This window comes from Pelodiscus sinensis, chromosome 1 (assembly GCF_052426305.1).
Source record: "Pelodiscus sinensis isolate ZL-2025 chromosome 1, ASM5242630v1, whole genome shotgun sequence".
Lineage (NCBI taxonomy): Eukaryota > Metazoa > Chordata > Testudines > Trionychidae > Pelodiscus > Pelodiscus sinensis.
The window spans coordinates 213627801-213647362 of NC_143052.1; the positions used below are offsets into that span (position 1 = coordinate 213627801).

Sequence of the window (19562 nt, forward strand, 5' to 3'; positions counted from 1 at the left end):
ATTGCACACCAATTTTTAAATCCTTACATTTAAACTGAATTAGTCCATGATCACTCAAACCCAGGTTGACCATGGCAACCAGTTCTCCAATGAGATCGTTGATACTTACCAATATTAAATCTAAAATGGCATCATCTCTTGTTGATTTGGTGGCTGTTTAGTAAGGAAATTATTCAGCTATCATATCCAGGAAATCTAGGCCCCACAATTGTAGAAATTGTCCTCCGATCTTTATCTGGGAAATTAAAATCTCCCATTATCACACAATTCTAAGTAGTATTTATTTAATTAAAAATACTAGAGATCTCTGTCCACGTCTGGATCCACTCCTGGAACTCTGTAGCGTACCCTAGCACTCTCCCAGAAGAGCTTTTATTACCTTTCTCCCTCAAAGTGATTTTGATACAGATTCCATTTTATCTATTCCATCACTTTTAATTTGTTTACAGTCTACAGAAAGCTTTGACATAATGTAATTATGCAGACGTGCCTCAGTACCAAACAACTTAATAGGAGACAAACCTTAAATCAATTGCAGTGATCATGTATTTAACTTATAAAGAACATTAATAAGAATGAATAACAGCTCAGTGAAAACAAAACTCATGAACAAGATTTTTTTTAAATATCCAATATTATATGAAATAAGTGTTTTTGTAATAATAGTTAATCTGTAACAGTTGGACTACAGGCATGTGATCCAATGTTCTCTAGGTTAAAAAATCTATTCCAAAATAATTGCTGTACAGTATCCTGAGTATTCTCTTATGTTGTACATCTGGCACCTCTTTTATGTGATTACAATGCATCCAGAATTTCTCAGGGTGCCTTGACAGCACAACTTCCTGAATAAGTCTCAGTGTAGCAATCTGTATAAACTAATTGTATAGGCCAATAGCATTTATGGATCAGTGTGAATACCTACGATTCATAATAATATTGTGTTTATGCCATTGTTTCTGTCCCACTAGGTATAAGTAAAAATTGAAAAGTAGAAACAGCTGAACAGTTCTCACAGATACTTTTAAGGTTTTGAAAGTTGTATCAAGCAGGAGAATTTTCTGTGTGTTTTTGGAGAGGCTGCCATAAATCCAAAAGGTCTCCAGTCCTAGGCTGTTGCTAAATGTTTCCCAAGCATGCTAGGTAACATCATTTATCCACTCCATCTTCAGTCTTAGCGTAGTGTCTCTTCGTAGTGTCTCTTTCCTCTTTGTTGAGTATTCAATGCAGCATGAGTAGAAGGGGGTCTGAATCCTGACACGAGACTCAAGGTTCTACACAGAACAGATGCTGTGCCACTCTCTGGGTTCACCTACGCTGCACCTTTATCTTAAAATTAGCTATGCAGTTTGAGCTACACAAATTGCGTAGCTTATTTCACGTTAATTTCGAAATTAACACAATTTAGCACTTTTCTGAAATGTCCCTTATTCCTCATGGAACGTGATTTACAGGGACGTCGGAGTAATGAGCCTGTTATATTTGAAAATAATGGGCTTGCTCAAAAGATGCGGAATAGCTATGTCGGGATACTTCTGGTATCCCAAAATAGCTCCACAGTGGAGATGTAACTTTAGAGGGCTAGATTAAGGCATAATCTACTGATCCAGCTCCAAACTGTGAGGAGGCTCTTGGATCCACGAGCTGGATCCTAGTGTGCTTTTTGCAAGGGGTTGGTATGGTGAAACTGCCTACAGTGTCATGTAGCTGATCTGCAACTGCTAGAAGCAAATATTTCCAGTGGCCACTTATGAGACACTAGATGGGGATGGCTCTGAGTTACTGCAGACTATCCTTTTGCAGGTATCTGGTGGATCTTGCCCACATGCTCAGGATTTAACCTGAAGGAGTTTTACCTTAGGTCAGATTGGCAGAGACCATGGGTTGTTGGTTGTGGATGGGTTTTTGTTTTGTGGCCTTCCTCTGCAGCATGGGGCATGGGTCACCTGAAGGTGTAAATGGTAGTTTTCTTGTAATTTGAAGTCTTTAAATCATGTATTGTGGATTTAGGAAACCGCCGATATTAAGTGTCTACAAAAGTAGTTGAATAAGGTTTTGTGGCCTGCAGTGTCCAAAAGGTTGGATGAACTAGATGATCATGATGAACCCTTCTGACCTTAAAGTCCCCCATGGGTCTATCCTGGGACCAGTATTGTTAGACATATGCAGAAATGATCTAGAAAAAAAGGATAAACATTGAGATGACTGTCAAGTCACAGGACCATGGCCTATCAGGATTGTGGATTCGCTTCAAGATAGAGTCGATTAGGGATAGATAGTTGCTTTTATTAATCTCACTATGTCACTACTTTTACAGGCTTAAAACTGCCAGATGGTTGCACAGCTACTGCAAAGTAATACAAATAAGCATAGGCAGAGCAATGCATATAAGAGTAATAGGCACTTGGAAATGCTTACGCCCGTTTAGTCTGAGGGAAATCCCATTCCAGTCACCTTGCACCTGGCTGCAGTGGACGTGGCTCCAGCGAGGGGGGATTCATGATGCCCTTTGAGGTAAAAGGTCTCTGATGGAACTCAATGGGCACGGAGCTTCCTACACTAGCTATGTAGGGAATAATTCCGGACACACTGGGTGCAGGTGAAAACAAGCAGAGGGATTTTTGGCTCACACAGCTGGTGGAGTACCCGTCAGGAGTTAACCTGGCGAGCACTAACTTAACCAAAACATACATTAGATTATATAGGCAGCAGATGGGCAGAGGGGAAGTGATTTGATAGGTCTAGTGGCGGAAATGAGATAAGCACATAAGCCAATAAAATATAAAGGTTATATAGGATCCCTGCCCATCGCCAATTAAGCATATTATCGCTAATACAAATAATTATTCCTAACAAGCTAAATAAGCCAACATAAACAAAGGCACGTTGATGGCATTTTGTCGGCCGGAAATATAATGCATCTCCTGCGGGGGTGGTATTGCCTTGACGTGATCTTTGGGATCCAAGCTTATTTTCTAGGAACAAAGCAGACAATGAAAAACAATCCCGTGCGGTTGTTTGGTACCAGCCTTATCAAAATGAGGCCCTTTTGGAATGTGGTTGCCAGGACGACCAGGGTCAAGTTAACAGCTGTCTTTGTGCTTCCCAGGCCTGGCCTTAATTTAGGATTTGAGTTTTCAGTTCTCAGCAAGATACGATGGACTGCCTCAGTTTACCGCTACAAGCTATACTACAGTTGTTTACCGGGTGTGCGCGTACCTGGCTTAATGCCATTCTTATCACTCTTATGAGATGAAACCGAGGTCAAGCTTATTTACTGCTCATTAGTTTCCCAGCTCAAGGCATGGGTTCAAGCTGATAAAGCCCAGCTGCTGTTTGGGCTTGCAGCATCCTACACCATGCTAAGATGGGTACAGCAGGGATGGAAACTTCCATCCCAGGCCTGCTAAACTGCAGGATCCACATACGACTTTTGTGTGACACTGGCAAATTTTGCAGATGATATAAAACTACTCAAGATAATTCCAAAGAAGACTGCAAAGACTTACAAAGGGATCTCACAACAGTTGGTGACTAGGCAACAAAATGGAGGATGAAATTCAGTGTTCTTAAATGCAAAGGACTGCTCAGTGGAAAACATAATCCCAACTATACATATAAAATGATGGGATGTAAATTAGGTGAAAGATCTTGCAGTCAGGATGGATAGTACTCTGAAAATATTTACTCAATGTGCAGCAGCAATCAAAAAACCTAACAAAATATTGTGAATCGTTAGGAAAGGGATATATAATAAGACCAAAAATATCAAGCGTGTCCAACCTGCAGCCCCCCCTGCAGCACATCCAGAGCCTGAGAAAGAGCCCTGGGACCTACAAGGAACAGACTCTGAACTGTCCTTACACTCTGCAAACTTCTGGTTGTGATGTCCCCGTGCTACAGAGCAGGGATTATGTGTTCTCATTTAACCTTTCTAATTTTTTCCTTATTCTTTTCTTTTTAATCAGTTGCTGTTTAATAAATTGTATTTGCTTTGAACTGTATATAATGATCACTGGGTCAAGAAAGCATCCAGCATCCGGCGAACAGGTGATTGCTAACAGGGAGTTTTGAGAGGGAGTTCTCCAGGTGAAGGAGAAGCAGATACAGGACTCTTGAGGGAAGTGTGTTTTGTTATTGGGGCTTTCTCAGTGTGTGCAGAGCTTGTGTTTGTTTGGTGTGTGGTGGTTTGTGGGGTTTTTTTTTTTTCCCCCTCCTCCCCCCCCGTTTGAGTGAGGCTTTAGAGGGAGAGTTCTCCAGGTAGAGGAGAAGTAGATACAGGAGTCTTGGGAGAAGTGGGTGTTGTGCTTGGGGCTTTCTTGCTGTATGCTGAGCTTGTGTTTGTGAGTGAGGGTTGTGTGTGTTCTTTTTTGTTTATTTATTTATTTATTTATTTTCCCCTGTGTTTGAGAGTGAGGTTTTTTTTTTTCCCCCTTCCCCCCTCCCCTTGATAGAGTTTGTGCTGTGATTGGTAGGGGCTGTGATTGGCAGGTGGAAACTGTTGGCTTCTAATTAAAGTTTGAATTGTAGAAGCCTCTGCTGATTGGCTGAGCGGCTTTATAAGGCAGTGGGCAAGCGACCAAGGAGCTTGCGAACAGGTGATTGCTAACAGGGAGTTTTGAGAGGGAGTTGGGAAGGGGAGAGGGAAGGGCGGGAGGTTCTCTTGTCTTTCTTTTTAAATCCCTTCTCCAGGACAGCAGCGATGGTTGATGATGCGTCTGCTGCTGTTGTTACCTGCACGGCGTGTGCCATGTTTGTCTTCCTCCCGGAAGAAAGAACGGATTTCATCTGCACCAAGTGCAAGCTGGTCGAGATTTTGGAAGAAAAAATTAGAGGACTGGAGGCCCAAGTGTCGACCTTACGCTTGATCAGAGAGGATGAAGACTTCCTCGATAGAAGGCAGTAATTGATCCTTCAAGCACGGCAGGCAGAGGAGCCAGTGAGGGCAGTACGCGACCAAGAGGAGAACTGGCAGCATGTAACTTCTAGAAGGGGAAAAAGGCCAGCACGGGATTCCCCCGATGCTATAGAGGTAAGCAATCGCTTTCAAGCTCTCTCCACAGGCTCTGCAGTGCTGAATGCTCTGGAAGGGACCTCACAAGGTAGAAACCAGAAGGGAGCACCATCTACTGAAAGGCATGGGATGCGTAGTCCTAGGGATGGGGGTTCCACGGCCACCACCCCCAAAAGGAAACGACGGGTGGTGGTGGTCGGGGACTCCCTCCTAAGAGGGACTGAGCCATCCCTCTGCCGTCCGGACCTGGAATCTCGAGAGGTGTGCTGCTTACCGGGAGCTCGCATTCGGGATGTCACTGAGAGGCTTAGCAAGCTGATCAAACCTTCAGATCGCTACCCCTTCCTGCTTCTCCATGTAGGAACGAATGATACGGCCAAAAATGACCTTGAGCGGGTTGCTGCGGATTATGTAGCGCTGGGAAGAAGGATCCAAGACTTTGGAGCGCAAGTGGTGTTCTCGTCCATCCTCCCTGTTGAAGGGAAAGGACTGGGCAGGGATCGTCGAATTGAGAACGTAAATGCGTGGTTGCGCAGGTGGTGTCGCAGAGAGGGCTTTGGTTTCTTCGACCATGGGACTCTGTTCCGGGCGGGAGGATTGTTAGGAAGAGATGGGATCCACCTAACGAAGAGAGGAAGGAGCATCTTCGCGGGCAGGCTTGCGAACCTAGTGAGGAGGGCTTTAAACTAGGTTCATCGGGGGACGGTGACCAAAACCCTGAGGGGAGTGGGAAAGTCAGATACCGGGAAAAAATGCATAGAGCAAGGAGCGAGAAAGGAGGACCCCAGTTTCGAATGGAGAAGATAGTGCAATCAACTGGTTACCTGAAGTGTTTGTACACTAATGCGAGAAGCCTGGGCAACAAGCAGGAAGAACTGGAGGCCCTGGCCCAGGCCAAGAAATATGATTTAATTGGGATAACAGAGACTTGGTGGGATGACTCGCATGACTGGAGCGCTGTCATGGAAGGGTATAGATTGTTCAGGAAGAATAGGCAGGGGAGAAAAGGAGGAGGAGTTGCACTATATGTAAGAGAGCACTATGATTGCTCTGAACTCCAGTATAAAGAGGGAGAAAAACTTGTTGAAAGTCTATGGGTCAGGTTTAAAGGAGCAAACAGCAGTGATGTTGTGGTTGGTGTCTGCTACAGGCCACCGAACCAGGTGGATGAGGTAGATGAGGCTTTCTTCGAACAACTGAGCGAAGCTTCCAGATCGCAGGCCCTGGTTCTCATGGGGGACTTTAATCACCCTGACATCTGTTGGGAAACCAATACGGCAGTACACAGGCAATCCAGGAAGTTTTTGGAGAATGTTGGGGATAACTTCTTGGTACAAGTGCTGAAGGATCCGACCAGGGGCCGTGCACAGCTTGACCTTCTCCTCACAAACAGGGAGGAACTAATAGGGGACGTAGAGGTGGGTGACAACCTGGGAAGCAGTGATCATGAGATGGTAGATTTCAGGATCCTGACCAAAGGAAGAAAAGAGAGTAGTAAAATACACACCTTGGACTTCAAAAAAGCAGATTTTGACTCCCTCAGAGATCTGATGGAAAGAATCCCCTGGGATGTTAACATGAAGGGGAAAGGAGTCCAGGACAGCTGGCAGTATTTTAAAGAAGCCTTATTGAAGGCACAGAAAGAAACCATCCCGACACGTAGCAAGAGAGGCAAACCTGGTAGGAGACCGGATTGGCTTACAGGGGAAATCCTTGGTGTACGTAAGCACAAAAAGGAAGCTTACAGAAAGTGGAAACTTGGACAAATGACTAGGGAGGAGCTTAAATGTATAGTTCGAGAATGCCGGGGGGTTATCAGGAAGGCGAAAGCGCAAATGGAGTTGCGACTGGCTAAGGATGTGAAGGATAACAAGAAAGGTTTCTACAGGCATGTCAACAAAAAGAAGGTGATCAGAGAGGGTGTGCAGTCCCTAATGGATGAAGGAGGTAACCTAGTGACAGAGGATGTGGGGAAAGCTGAAGTACTCAATGCTTTCTTTGCCTCTGTATTCACGGACAAGGTCGGCTCCTGGACTCCTGTGCTAAGCGACGCAAGATGGGAAGAAGATGGACAGCCCTTGGTGGGTAAAGAACAGGTTAGGAACTATTTAGAAAAACTAAACGTACACAAATCCATGGGTCCAGACTTAATGCACCCAAGGGTACTGAAGGAGTTGGCAAATGTCATTGAGGAGCCTTTGGCCATTATCTTTGAAAAGTCGTGGAGATCGGGCGAAATCCCGGATGATTGGAAAAAGGCAAATGTAGTGCCCATCTTCAAAAAAGGGAAGAAGGACGATCCAGGGAACTATAGGCCAGTCAGCCTTACCTCGGTTCCTGGAAAAATCATGGAAGGGATCCTAAAGGAATCCATTTTGAGACACTTGAATGAGAGGAAAGTGATCAGGAATAGTCAGCATGGATTCACAAAGGGCAAGTCGTGCTTGACCAATCTGATTAGCTTCTATGATGAGGTAACTGGCTCAGTGGACATGGGAAAGTCAGTGGATGTTATATACCTTGACTTTAGCAAGGCTTTTGATACGGTCTCCCACAATATTCTTGCCAGCAAGTTAAGGGAATGCGGATTGGATAAATGGACGGTAAGATGGATAGAAAGATGGCTAGAAGGCCGGGCCCAGCGGGTAGTGATCAACGGTTCGATGTCAGGATGGCAGTCGGTTTCTAGTGGAGTGCCCCAAGGTTCGGTTCTAGGACCGGTTTTGTTCAATATCTTTATTAATGACCTGGATGAGGGGATAGATTGCACCCTCAGCAAGTTTGCAGATGACACTAAGCTAGGGGGAGAGGTAGATACGCTTAAGGGCAGAGATAGGGTCCAGAGTGACTTAGACAAATTGGAGGATTGGGCCACTAGAAATCTCATGAGATTCAACAAAGACAAGTGTAGAGTCCTGCACTTGGGACGGAAGAATCCCAAGCATAGTTACAGGCTGGGGACCAACCAGTTAAGTAGTAGTTCTGCAGAAAAGGACCTGTGGGTTACAGTGGATGAGAAGCTAGATATGAGTCAACAGTGTGCCCTTGTAGCCAAGAAGGCTAATGGCATATTAGGATGCATTAAGAGGAGCATTGCCAGCAGATCCAGAGATGTCATTATTCCCCTTTATTCGGCTTTGGTGAGGCCACATCTGGAGTACTGTGTCCAGTTCTGGGCCCCCCACTACAAAAAGGATGCGGACGCATTGGAGAGGGTCCAGCGGAGGGCAACCAAAATGATTAGGGGTCTGGAGCATATGACCTACGAGGAGAGGCTGAGGGACTTGGGTCTGTTTAGTCTGCAGAAGCGAAGAGTGAGGGGGGACTTGATAGCAGCCTTCAACTTCCTGAAGGGAGGTTCCAAAGAGGATGGAGAGAGGCTGTTCTCAGTAGTGACAGATGGCAGAACAAGGAGCAATGGTCTCAAGTTGTGGTGGGAGAGGTCCAGATTGGATATTAGGAAAAACTATTTTACTAGGAGGGTAGTGAAGCATTGGAATGGGTTACCTAGGGAAGTAGTGGAGTCTCCATCCCTAGAGGTGTTTAAGTCTCGGCTTGACAAAGCCCTGGCCGGGTTGATTTAGATGGGATTGGTCCTGCCTAGAGCAGAGGGCTGGACTTGACGACCTTCTGAGGTCTCTTCCAGTTCTGATTCTATGATAAGGGGATGGTTGGATGAAATAACATGATCTTGGTAACTAATTGACCATTCATTTCCAGTTGGAAATAGGTCAATGGAGGGATGATAGGAGTTGCTATAGAACTTTCTGGGTGTCTGGCTGGTGAGTCTTGCCCACATGCTCAGGGTTTAGCTGATCGCCATATTTGGGGTCAGGAAGGAATTTTCCTCCAGGGTAGATTGGCAGAGGCCCTGGAGGTTTTTCGCCTTCCTCTGTAGCACTGGGCACAGATCACAGCTGAAGGACTCTCTGCATGTTGGGGCCTTCAAAGTATTGGAAGGCTTCAATATCTGAGACATAGGTGAGAGAATTATTCTAAGAGGGGTGGGTGAGATTCTGTGGCCTGCACTGTGCAGGGGGTCAGACTAGATGATCATAATGGTCCCTTCTGACCTTAAAGTCTATGAGTCTATGAGCATGAAGAGAGCACCCCGGAGTGGGGAAACCCTAGCCCCTGCTCCAAGTGACTTATAAGGTCGGGGATTAAGCCCCAGAAAACCTAGGCCCAGCCTTGTTGGGATTTCGAGGACTCTGCTACTCAGGAGAGTGGAAGGGGAGCCCTCAGGATCAGGGTAAAAGAGGCCTTTGCGTAAAAGAAGTGAAAGCGGGGACTCAGATCCTTTCGCTGGTCTGTTTCACCGGGGTGCTATAGAAGTCGGGAAAGTTCCCCACAATAGCAGGACCATTCTCCTGCTTACATATAACCTGTACCTGAGGTTCAGGCTGTGGTAGAGAATCAGAGAACTGTTAGTTCGATGATTGTCTTCATTTTTCCCACTGTCCTAGGCAGTTGTGTGGAAGTGGGGACCATTTTTTACTCCATGATTAGACACAGCCAGTTGAACCCCTGTTCATTCTCCCTGGGATTCCCTCAGCCTGGTGGGCAAGCTGGTAATAGAGTAGCCGCAAACCCTCTGCTTTCTTGCTAGAGATGTAGCAAATGGCCATAGAGGGAGCTCCTGAGCTGCTGCAGTAAATAAGGTATAGCAGCTGCTTATGGGCACCTCTGGATCACATCAGGGCTGCTATTTGGACTGCATCAGAGGTGACAGGAGGCAGCTGGAGAGGGAGTCCTCTCCATAATAAAAGGCCAGGTTAAAATACTATGTTTTTTAAATCACAGGATGTGGCCTGAGGAATGCACTTTAAATGAGTCAAATATATTTTTCTTCTTGACATGGCTCCCTCAAACAGAGAGTTTGATGAAAAATGTAATGGTTTTAAAGAATGACACCTCAGATCAATGTAATACAGCAGATGGCAGTCTTTCTTGCTTAGGCCTGGAAATTATAACAGCAGATATTGCAAATAGATGCAGCTGGGAAATACATAAGGAACAAGGAATGGGAAGTAATCATTTCCCTATGCTTATTACTTATCAAGGGCAAGGTAAGGTTGAAAGTGATGAAAGATTACCCATCTGGAATGTTAAGAAAGCTAATTGGTAGCTATTTGCAGTATAATAAATGAATAATAGAGCAGCCATTCTAGGCATACCTAAGATATTGAAGTAACTGTCAAAGAACTCACGTCCATGGTGGTGCAAAATGGCAGTTAAAGAAAGGAACAAAGCCAGTTAAAAAAGAAAACATGCAATTAATACACAGTATCTGATAAAGTGTAAAAGGCAAGAGCACAAAGGAATTATGGTATCAGAGAGAGCTGGAAGAAGTACTGTGAGCAAATAAATAAAGATATATATGGGCAAATTAGAGTAACGAAGGGAATTCAGAACAAGAGGGGTCACATTTCACACCTAGTTGGGGCTAATAAAATTGTTAGACGTTCTGATAATGAGAGAGCAGAAGTTTTAGAAACTTTCCAAGGGGTGAGTAAAAATGAAAATCAAAGGACAATTTTCCATATGAATAAAATACAGTTAATTGAAAAGAATCATGAAAAATGTGGTCATTATTTCCATTTAATGAATGGGTTTGTTTATGGGAACTCGAGAAAAACTATTGGTATCAGCAAGTATACATCCCCAAGTAAAGATAGTGTATGCAATATAGTGCTCAAATATCTCTCTGAAAGCAATTTGATGGTGTTCTTGTAATTATATAATTATTATAGCCTGCTCATAAGAAGCCAGACCAGTTATACCCGGTGATCTCCATAGACCAGAGTCAAAAATCAGCAGGGTCAGGATACTGGAAGGTCAGAAGAAGACGACAAATTAGAGGTCAGAACCACTATTTGGGAACCAGAGTTAGGCTGAGTCGTGATAATAGTGTCAGAGGCAAGAGAAAAACTGGGAATGAGGAATCACAAGTCAGATGCCAAGAGTCAAGCCAGGTCAGTATTCCAGGAAATCAAGCTACAGGAACAGAAAACACAAGACATAGTCCAGAACACGCTCCCGTTTCTCTTGTTGGTTTAAGTAAGTCCAGTGGATCAGCCAGCTGCTCTGGGATTCTATCAATTGGATTTCAGGGGCATAACCTCACTCTGGGGCTGGAAATTCAATCAGTTTCACAGTTAAATGCTCCACAGCTACTGGTCCCCTAGGCTGGCAGCGGTGGCCAGGAGTTTAACCAATAAGGTTAACCGATAAAACTTATACGTCCCTAGTATGGACTGAAAATCGTCAAATTGCATGTCTTCATCTTCCCCTCTGACCCCAGTATTTCTTTGCAAAAATTTGTGTGTGAACATAAGAATGGCCATACTGGGTCGGACCAAAGGTTCATCTAGCCCAATATCCTGTCTTTTGTCAGTGGCCAATGCCAGATGCCTCCGAGGGAGTGAACACAAAAGGGAATCTTCAAGCAATCCCTCTCCCATCACCTATTCCCAACTTCTGACAGAGGCTAGGGTCACCGTTCCTACCCATCCTGGCTATTAGCCATTGATGTACCTAACCTCCATGAATTTATCTAGCTTTCTTTTGAACCCTGTTCAAATTCTAGCCTTCACCACATCCTCTGGTAAGGAGTTCCACAGGTTGACACTGCACTGAGTAAAGACAAACTTCCTTTTATTTGTTTTAAACCTGCTGCCTATTAATTTCATTTGGTGACCCCAAGTTCTTATATTATGGGAAGAAGTACATAACTTTTCCTTGTTCATTTTTTCCATACTAGTCATGATTTTATAGATCTCTATCATATCCCCCTTAGTCTTCTCTTCTCTAAGCTGAAAAGTCCCAGTCTTTTTAATCTCTTTTCATATGGGATCCATTCCAAATCCCCTACTCATTTTTGTTGCCTTTTTCTGAACATTTTCCGGTGCCAATATATCTTTTTTGAGATGAAGCGACCAAAACTGTACACAGTATTCAAGGTGTGGGTGCACCATGGTTTTATATAGAAGCAATAAGATGTTCTCTATTCATTTTTAAATTATTCCTAACATTCTGTTTGCTTTTTTGACTGCCTCTGCACATTGAGAACTATCCACAATGACACCGAGATCTCTCTTTGAAGTAGTTATAGCTAAATTAGTCCCCATCATATTGTATCTATAGTTGGGATTATTTTTTTCCAATGTACATTATTTTACATTTACCAACAATAAATTTCATTTGCCATTTTGTTGCCCAATCACTTAGTTTGGTAAGATCTTTTTGAAGCTCTTCACAGTCTGCTTTGGTCTTAACTATCTTGAGCAGTTTAGTATCATCAGCAAATTTTGCTACCTCACTGTTTACCCCTTTCTCTGGATCATTTATAAATACATTGAATAGGATTGGTCCCAGGACGGACCTTTGGGGGACACCGCTAGTTACCTCTCTTCATTCTGAAAACTTACCATTTATTCCTGCCCTTTGTTTCCTGTCTTTTAACCAGTTATCAATCCATGAGAGCACCTTCCCTCTTATCCCATGATAACTAACTTTACTTAAGAGCCTTTGGTGAGGAACCTAGTCAAAAGCTTTCTTGAAATCTAAGTACACTATATCAACTAGATCCCCCTTGTACACACGTTAGCTGATCCCCTCAAAGAACTAGATTAGTAAGGCATGATTTCCCTTTACAGAAACTTTGTTGACTTTTCCCAACAGATTATGTTTATCTATGTATCTGACAATTTTATTCTTTACTATAGTTTCAACTAATTTTCCTGATATTAACGTTATTGCCAGGATCACCTCTAGAGCCTTTTAAAAATATTGGTATCACATTAGCTATCTTCCAGTCATTGGGTTCATAAACTGATTCAAAGGATAAGTTACCAATCACAATTAATAGTTCTGAAATTTCCTATTTGAGTTCTTTCAGAACTCTTGGGTGAATGTCATCTTCTCCTCATGACTTGTTATTATTAAATTTATCAGTTTGTTCCAAAACCTCCTCTAATGACACTGCAATCTGGGACAATGGCTCAGGTTTGGGAATCTCCCCAGCCATGAAGACATACGTATGCATATGTTTAGGAGTTTTGAAGAGTATGTTATTGTAAAAATATATCTTTATAATAGTTCAGAGCGAAGTTTCAAGTCATTTGGTGACACTTAAGAGAGCTGCTGATTTGTGTGCCTTGTATACTATTCTAGTCTACAGTGTGAAGCTGATGAAGAAGGAGGTTCAAAAGTGATGGCTAGGAGTACTAAATATAGGGACTGTACAAACTTTTTTTGATGAAGAGGTAGAGAGTTTGCTTTATGCCTATTTTGTTATTGTCTACAGTAGTAATTTAGCAGATTTCTAGTGATAGCCATTGTTTTAAGCATCATTTACTGCTAATCTCATTTTTAAAAAATAAATTCCATTGTGGTCTTCAGAAATCAGTTTTTCAGGGTAAATATCCAATGTCTCTCACCTCTTTGTTGGCAATTAGTGTAAGAGGCTGGAAAACCAGCATCCCATTTAATTTATTGGGCTTGATTCTGATCTCAGCTTTGTGGCATGTGTTAACATGTCTCAGGAGATTATATTTCTGTATACATATATGCTGTGGGTCTGAGATTAGAGTTGGTCCCTTTTTAATTCAATCTAAATGCAGTTGCTGAAAGTAAATATATTTCAATCCTGTTGTTATATTGTGCTCAAGTGATTTATGGAAGTCTGAATGTGGTGAAGAAAGGTAGAATATTATCTCATTTTGTTAATGTGATTTTATGTGTATGAACTCTTTAGCTTCTTAATTGCTTATTTTTGCTCGTCTTAAACAGCATTTCCAGAAGCTTGAAAGTTGATTCATCCTTTTAATGCAGTAACCCATATCACTATGCACTCGTAAGGGTTACTAAGACCTACATTGATTGCTCTTTTCTGCAAGCTCTTCTTTGAGACAACTGAGATTTTAATTCTAATGTAATACCTTTTCTGTTGATTCACTGTAGACTGCTGCAAATTGTTTTCTACCTGATAGTGAGAACATAACATCCAATTAATTCATGGAGGAGTAATTTTTGCACCTGAGAATGCAAAGTCTCCTGAGTCACATTCATGAAGGAAAATCACTTCCTCCAATAGCCCCTCCCAACATTCCGTTCCGTTTCATAAAAATGAATCACTAAGGTCCTGCCTAATAACAAGAGGCTTTACACAAGATGCTATACACACTTTTTTTTACAGTACAGTCTTAAATTGATACCAGCTCAGCATACATTTAAGATGTCTGTTATTTGTCAAAACCTTTCAGGATGAAGAGATTCTGTAAATACAAAATTATGATAACGATGATGATTTAAGATTGCCTAGATGCAAAGGAAATGACAAGAATATAGTGGATTATATCAGTGTGTGTCTCCCCTGTGATTCACTTACTCCACAACTAGCTCTAGATCAGTGCATTAAAGCCTTCCACCCTCATGTCTCTACCATTCTGCCTAATCCCTTTTACAGTAGTATGGTGGCAGGCATCACAGAGGAAGTGCTTAAGATGTTGAGCTGCGGTAACTTCCTTGCTTAGCCCCAGAGAAGAGACTGAGGTTTCAACCTCCAGACAGGAAATTAACTTTTTCCATCGCACCTCAAATCCTAATTGTGGGACATAGCCTCTCCCATGCTGAATCCCTAGAGTATGATCTTTTATTTTGACTAGAGATGTTAAAATGAGTTTAAGTAATTGTGTAACCATTGAATAATTTCAGTGGTTACATGGTTACATGCTGGGGGCAGACGTCTCCCCAGAGGCAATGTGCATGGGGAGCAGCCTTTTAAGCCTGTTCCCCACACATATCTGCTCCCATCTGCCTGGCATCTCCCTAGGAGCTGGTGAATTCAGGGAGCCTGCATGTGACCATGAATGTTAACCAGGGAGCCCAGGCTCATCTGTTAACCATGTACACGGTTACACTTTCACATCCCCATTTCTGACCAATATATAAATAGTAGTGTTTGTAAATTGTTATTGGAAGATGTTCTCTATTTCTGGAAAGTAGCAGAAGAATTCCTCCTTCATTCTTGTCAGAGGATCTTTCTAGGGGGATGTTCATCTTCCTTTCTAGATCATTATTTCTTCAGAGGAGGAAAAAGATTACAAACTGATGGTTTATGTATTAATTTTCCTGGCTGGCAAGAATAGAGCTATGAGTCAGCTCTTGATATTCTTGCATCACAGCTACTAAGAATTCATCCCCTGCTGAGGAGTAATATGTGAACCAGAAAAAGCCCTTGGCCCCCATTAAAACAGTCTAATTGCTAAAGCACCATGAATTTCCATGCACTGTCATATATGTACGTGTATATACATGCATATTTTGCAATATGCATGCATATGCAATATACATGCATATTTTGAAATTGCTTCATATTAATCTGCATCAGCCCCAGCTTTCTAGTAAAGTGCTCTTATTTAAAATATTGTATATTTTTATATATATTCTAAAACCAGAATTGAATGTTCCCATTACCTTGTAGATCCTTAATGAGGATTGGCACACCTGTCTTTGCTGCATAGCAACAAGTCATAATTAACTGCTTTTTTGTGACAGGTGTGTTGATGTTAGGAGTAGGAGTGGTTGGTATCTGAGAACTGACACCTTATTTATAGACACTGAAAAAAGAAAGGGAGAAAAATCTTTATAGTAATAAAGTTGGAAAATATCCATTAATGATGTGGATCTTCGAAGCAATGTTTGAGAATAATCATGGCATTTTATTTATGATTATTTTGAGTTACCAGATTAGAAATATCTAGCATCTTATTTAGGGAGGAGAATAAATGGCCTGTGTGGCCTCCTGAGTCTTTTCTATCTCTAATTGCTGTGAGCCTTTGGAAAGACATATAGCAACACTGATGGGAATAACAAATGCTTACTTTTTTTTTTTATGGAAATGGTTCATGGCATGTGGCAGGCTAGAGTGTATTTTTTTTATTTTGTTTTGGGGTTCTACAAATCTGTCTCCCCCCCCCCCCCCCAGCTGATAAATACAGGAATTGTCAATACAGATCTTCTGAATATTTAATGTAGTTTGTGAAGATCTTACAGTATAGAAAGAAACAAATGGAAAAAGATAAAATAGCACCTTATACAGACACTTACCAAAGTATAGTGTAAATATATTTATGTGAAATAGTCGGATAAACAATGTTATAAGATTGTCATTTATTGAATTGCACATTTTTCCTTTCAGTCAAGGAGTATTGCAAAGTAATATTTCCATATGAAGCACAGAATGAAGATGAACTGACAATCAAAGAAGGCGATATCGTCATACTTATCAATAAGGTAAAGATAGCATTATCCCTTCATAAACCAGAATACAGCTTTCAAAAATATGTATCACTACAGCAGTGTAGTTTGCTGTATGTCTGTATTGAGTAGATTGCTGATGGGTTTGTTTTGGTTAGCATTGGTTTGACTTTTTATCGTGGTTGGGTTGGGGTTTCATTTCTTTTTCTCTTTGTGAATATGTGCTTTTTAAAAAATGACAAGCATTTGTTAATTACATTTAAAAACAAAAACAAGCAAAAACCCCAACTAGCCCAAAGATAATGGGTCATAATGTTTTTACACACAGTCAAACTGGTTGACTTTAATATGATTAAACACATGAAATGAACAGGCCAAGGAGAACCATTTTTCTCCCTCCTCCTTATGAGACACTTTTAGATACCTGAAAACCGCTACCATGTCCCCTCTCAGTCTTCTCCTTTCCAAACTAAACAAGCCCAATTATTTCAGTCTTCCCTCATGTTCTCTAGACCTTTTATCGTTCTTGTTGCTCTTTTCTGGACCTTCTCCAATTTCTCCATCTTTCTTGAAATGTGGTGCCCATAAGTGGACACAATACTCCAATTGAGACCTAATCAGCGACTTCTCGTGTCTTGCTCAAAATATTCCTGTTAATGCATCTCAGAATCATGTTTGCTTTTTTTGCAACAGCATCACACTGTTGGCTCATATTTAGTTTGTGGTCTACTATGACTCCTAGATCCCTTTCTGGAGTACTCCTTCCCATTCAGTCGCTTCCCATGCTGCATGTGTGAAACTGATTGTTCCTTCCTAAGTGGAGTATTTTGCATTTGTTGCAGTTTATTATCAATTTGCAATCAATATTAATTGGGAGAAATGAAATTTGTTTTGTTCCATTTAGACTAAAGTTAGTAAACATGAGTCACCGCTGTACTTGAACGATCACTTTTTCTTGAATTTGATTGTTTATTGTTCCATTTGCTTTATAACAGCTCTTCCCTAAGCCACATAAAGGTGATGCCACCCTGACTCCCTCAGTTCCTTTTTACTACCCCATGGCCTTAGAGCCTGAGCTCTGTGTGGTATCTTCCCCTCAGACTTTCATCTCAGTTTTTGAGAACTCTTCATTGCATATTGTAGAGGTGATACATTTAGATTTAGTTTAGTGTTAGCTACAGTAGTTGGCTGCCCTTTGCAATGTCCTTAGCAGAGGTCAAGCATTTTCCATTGTTCCCCCTACTAGCCCAGTTATAGCTGTCCTGGTTCCCATCTCTGTCCCCTTGTTATCCCCATGTGGTCGTTCTGCAGTATAACTGTCCCTCCTGCCAGACCCATTCCTTTCCATTTTATGAGAAACAATCTAATTCCAGGCACACACCATTTTCCTGGTACAACCAGACCCTGACCTTGCTTTAAATTAGGATAAAAGGAAGCTGCATACCAAATGTGGTGATCTTTGCTCTTACAATTTAGGAAGAGTTCTTGACTAAATGGACTCTCAGAGACCGATACACATTTCTAAAATATATAGTAAGATTGCAGTGTTATTTTTACCTTTCAACTCTTCAGCAACAAAAGTCAGACTTTTTTAGCAATCTAACTGGACTCTGAAATGGTATCTGTTCAGAAGATAGAGCTTGTTTTATACTAAAAGAGAACATATTTCTTCAAAAATACCACATTTTAAATGCATGCTGTGATTTACTGGAATGCCTTCAACAGGAGCGCTGAGGGGTGGATGATAGACAGTGTTTCCAGTCTCAAGAAGCTATAAGAACTGTCTTTAAGAACTACCTTTTATCTTGCTAATAATTCCAGAATTCTCAACTTCCTGTAAAAGTTTACACTGATAGTCACGTAATGAAGCCATACTACGTATTCCTGATTGACCAGGAAGACACTGGCTTCCAGAGCAGAAAAAAATAATCTTGTAATTAAAGGATCCGTCTTTTTTTTTTTTTAAAGGAAAAAAAAAAGTTTTCTTTCCAGACATTTTCCCTAATAATTCAACTTTTCTCTTCTCTGATAGATATATAGTGGATATGGGACAAATATGGATTCTTTAAAAAAAAAAAAAAAAAGTTTATGATCTAATATAGCAATTTAAGAAACTTCAAGTCAACCAGAAAAAAATAGCCTATTTTGTATTCAATTTTCTCTCAAAATAGTAACGGCTAAAATACCTTTTTATTTGCAATAAATGTTCACTCACAAATTCTGGGTTTCAGTAATTTGAGCATGTGCAATGACCATGTCAGCCTTGTATACAGACACTGAAATCAACAAGTGAGTGAGCATCACATAACATTATTTCATGCAAGAATTTAAGAGCCATAGTCTTTAAAGAATAACATTAGTTGTCTTACTGAGTTCTAAAGGCCCTTACAAAATTTCCTTTGGGACTCTGAGTATTCCCACGGCTACACTGCTTCTTTTTGTGCAAAAACCCCTTGCGCAAAAAGAATTGGCAGAAAATACGCTAATAGCATTGTGACTCATGCTAATTAGTCTCTCATTAGCATATTTTCTGCTGCAAAAACTTGCAGTGTAGTCAAAGCCCTTATGTTATAACTGAAGTGTCAGCACCTTTTATGATGATGATTTTAGGTGTTTGCAAAATCAGGCCCTTAGAAAATGACTATGGAAGAAGCATGGTTGTTTAACCACAGTACCTTATGCATTATCTATATTTAGGAAAAAAGGAATGAGCTCACAGAATAAGTTCCTTTTCTAAAATAATTTGATTTACTGAGAAGGTTGTTAGAAAAATAAACTGTTAGTAACTGTCTATCAGTTGTCTTTCTTTTTTTTTCCTTTCAGTTATTGTGGTGATTATACGTGCCCTCGATTTTATTTTTTACACTTGGATTATTTCCATATCTTGTGACTTTCCATTGACTGGTTTGACTAAAAATAAAGCACCAAACTAGGTCTTCGTTGAGATGGGGGTTGATGAAATATTCATGTAACCAAATGCAACTGAAGTTGTACTGCTGTGATCAGAAGTGTTAGTGAAACAGTCATTTTCTGAATGACTGGAGTAAATGTTCAAGTGAATTAATTGTAGGTGATGAAATAAATGACACTTCTTTTTCTTTCTTGCCTACATATGAATAAAAGTTATTTGTTAAACATGCATGAAAATGAAGTTCATGCATCTTTGACTCCTTGCTCCCTTGTTCTTATCCTTCTGTTCCTATCCTACTAAGTTCAGCTTTCATTGACTCCAGTATACTACTGGGCTAGACCAGTGTCTTGCAATTAAAAGGTCATATTATTGTTG

At 41.2% G+C, this 19562-nt stretch overlaps 1 protein-coding gene across 8 annotated transcripts in view; it reads left to right on the forward strand.

Annotated features, from left to right (window-relative positions):
* SH3KBP1 (SH3 domain containing kinase binding protein 1) overlaps positions 1-19562 on the forward strand; it is a 327120-nt gene that overhangs the window by 228197 nt on the left and 79361 nt on the right. For all 8 annotated transcript variants that reach the window (XM_075913587.2, XM_075913595.2, XM_075913614.2 and 5 more), the window contains one exon: positions 16218-16312. In XM_075913587.2, the coding sequence (XP_075769702.1) occupies positions 16218-16312 (95 nt within the window). The remainder of the gene's footprint in view (positions 1-16217; positions 16313-19562) is intronic.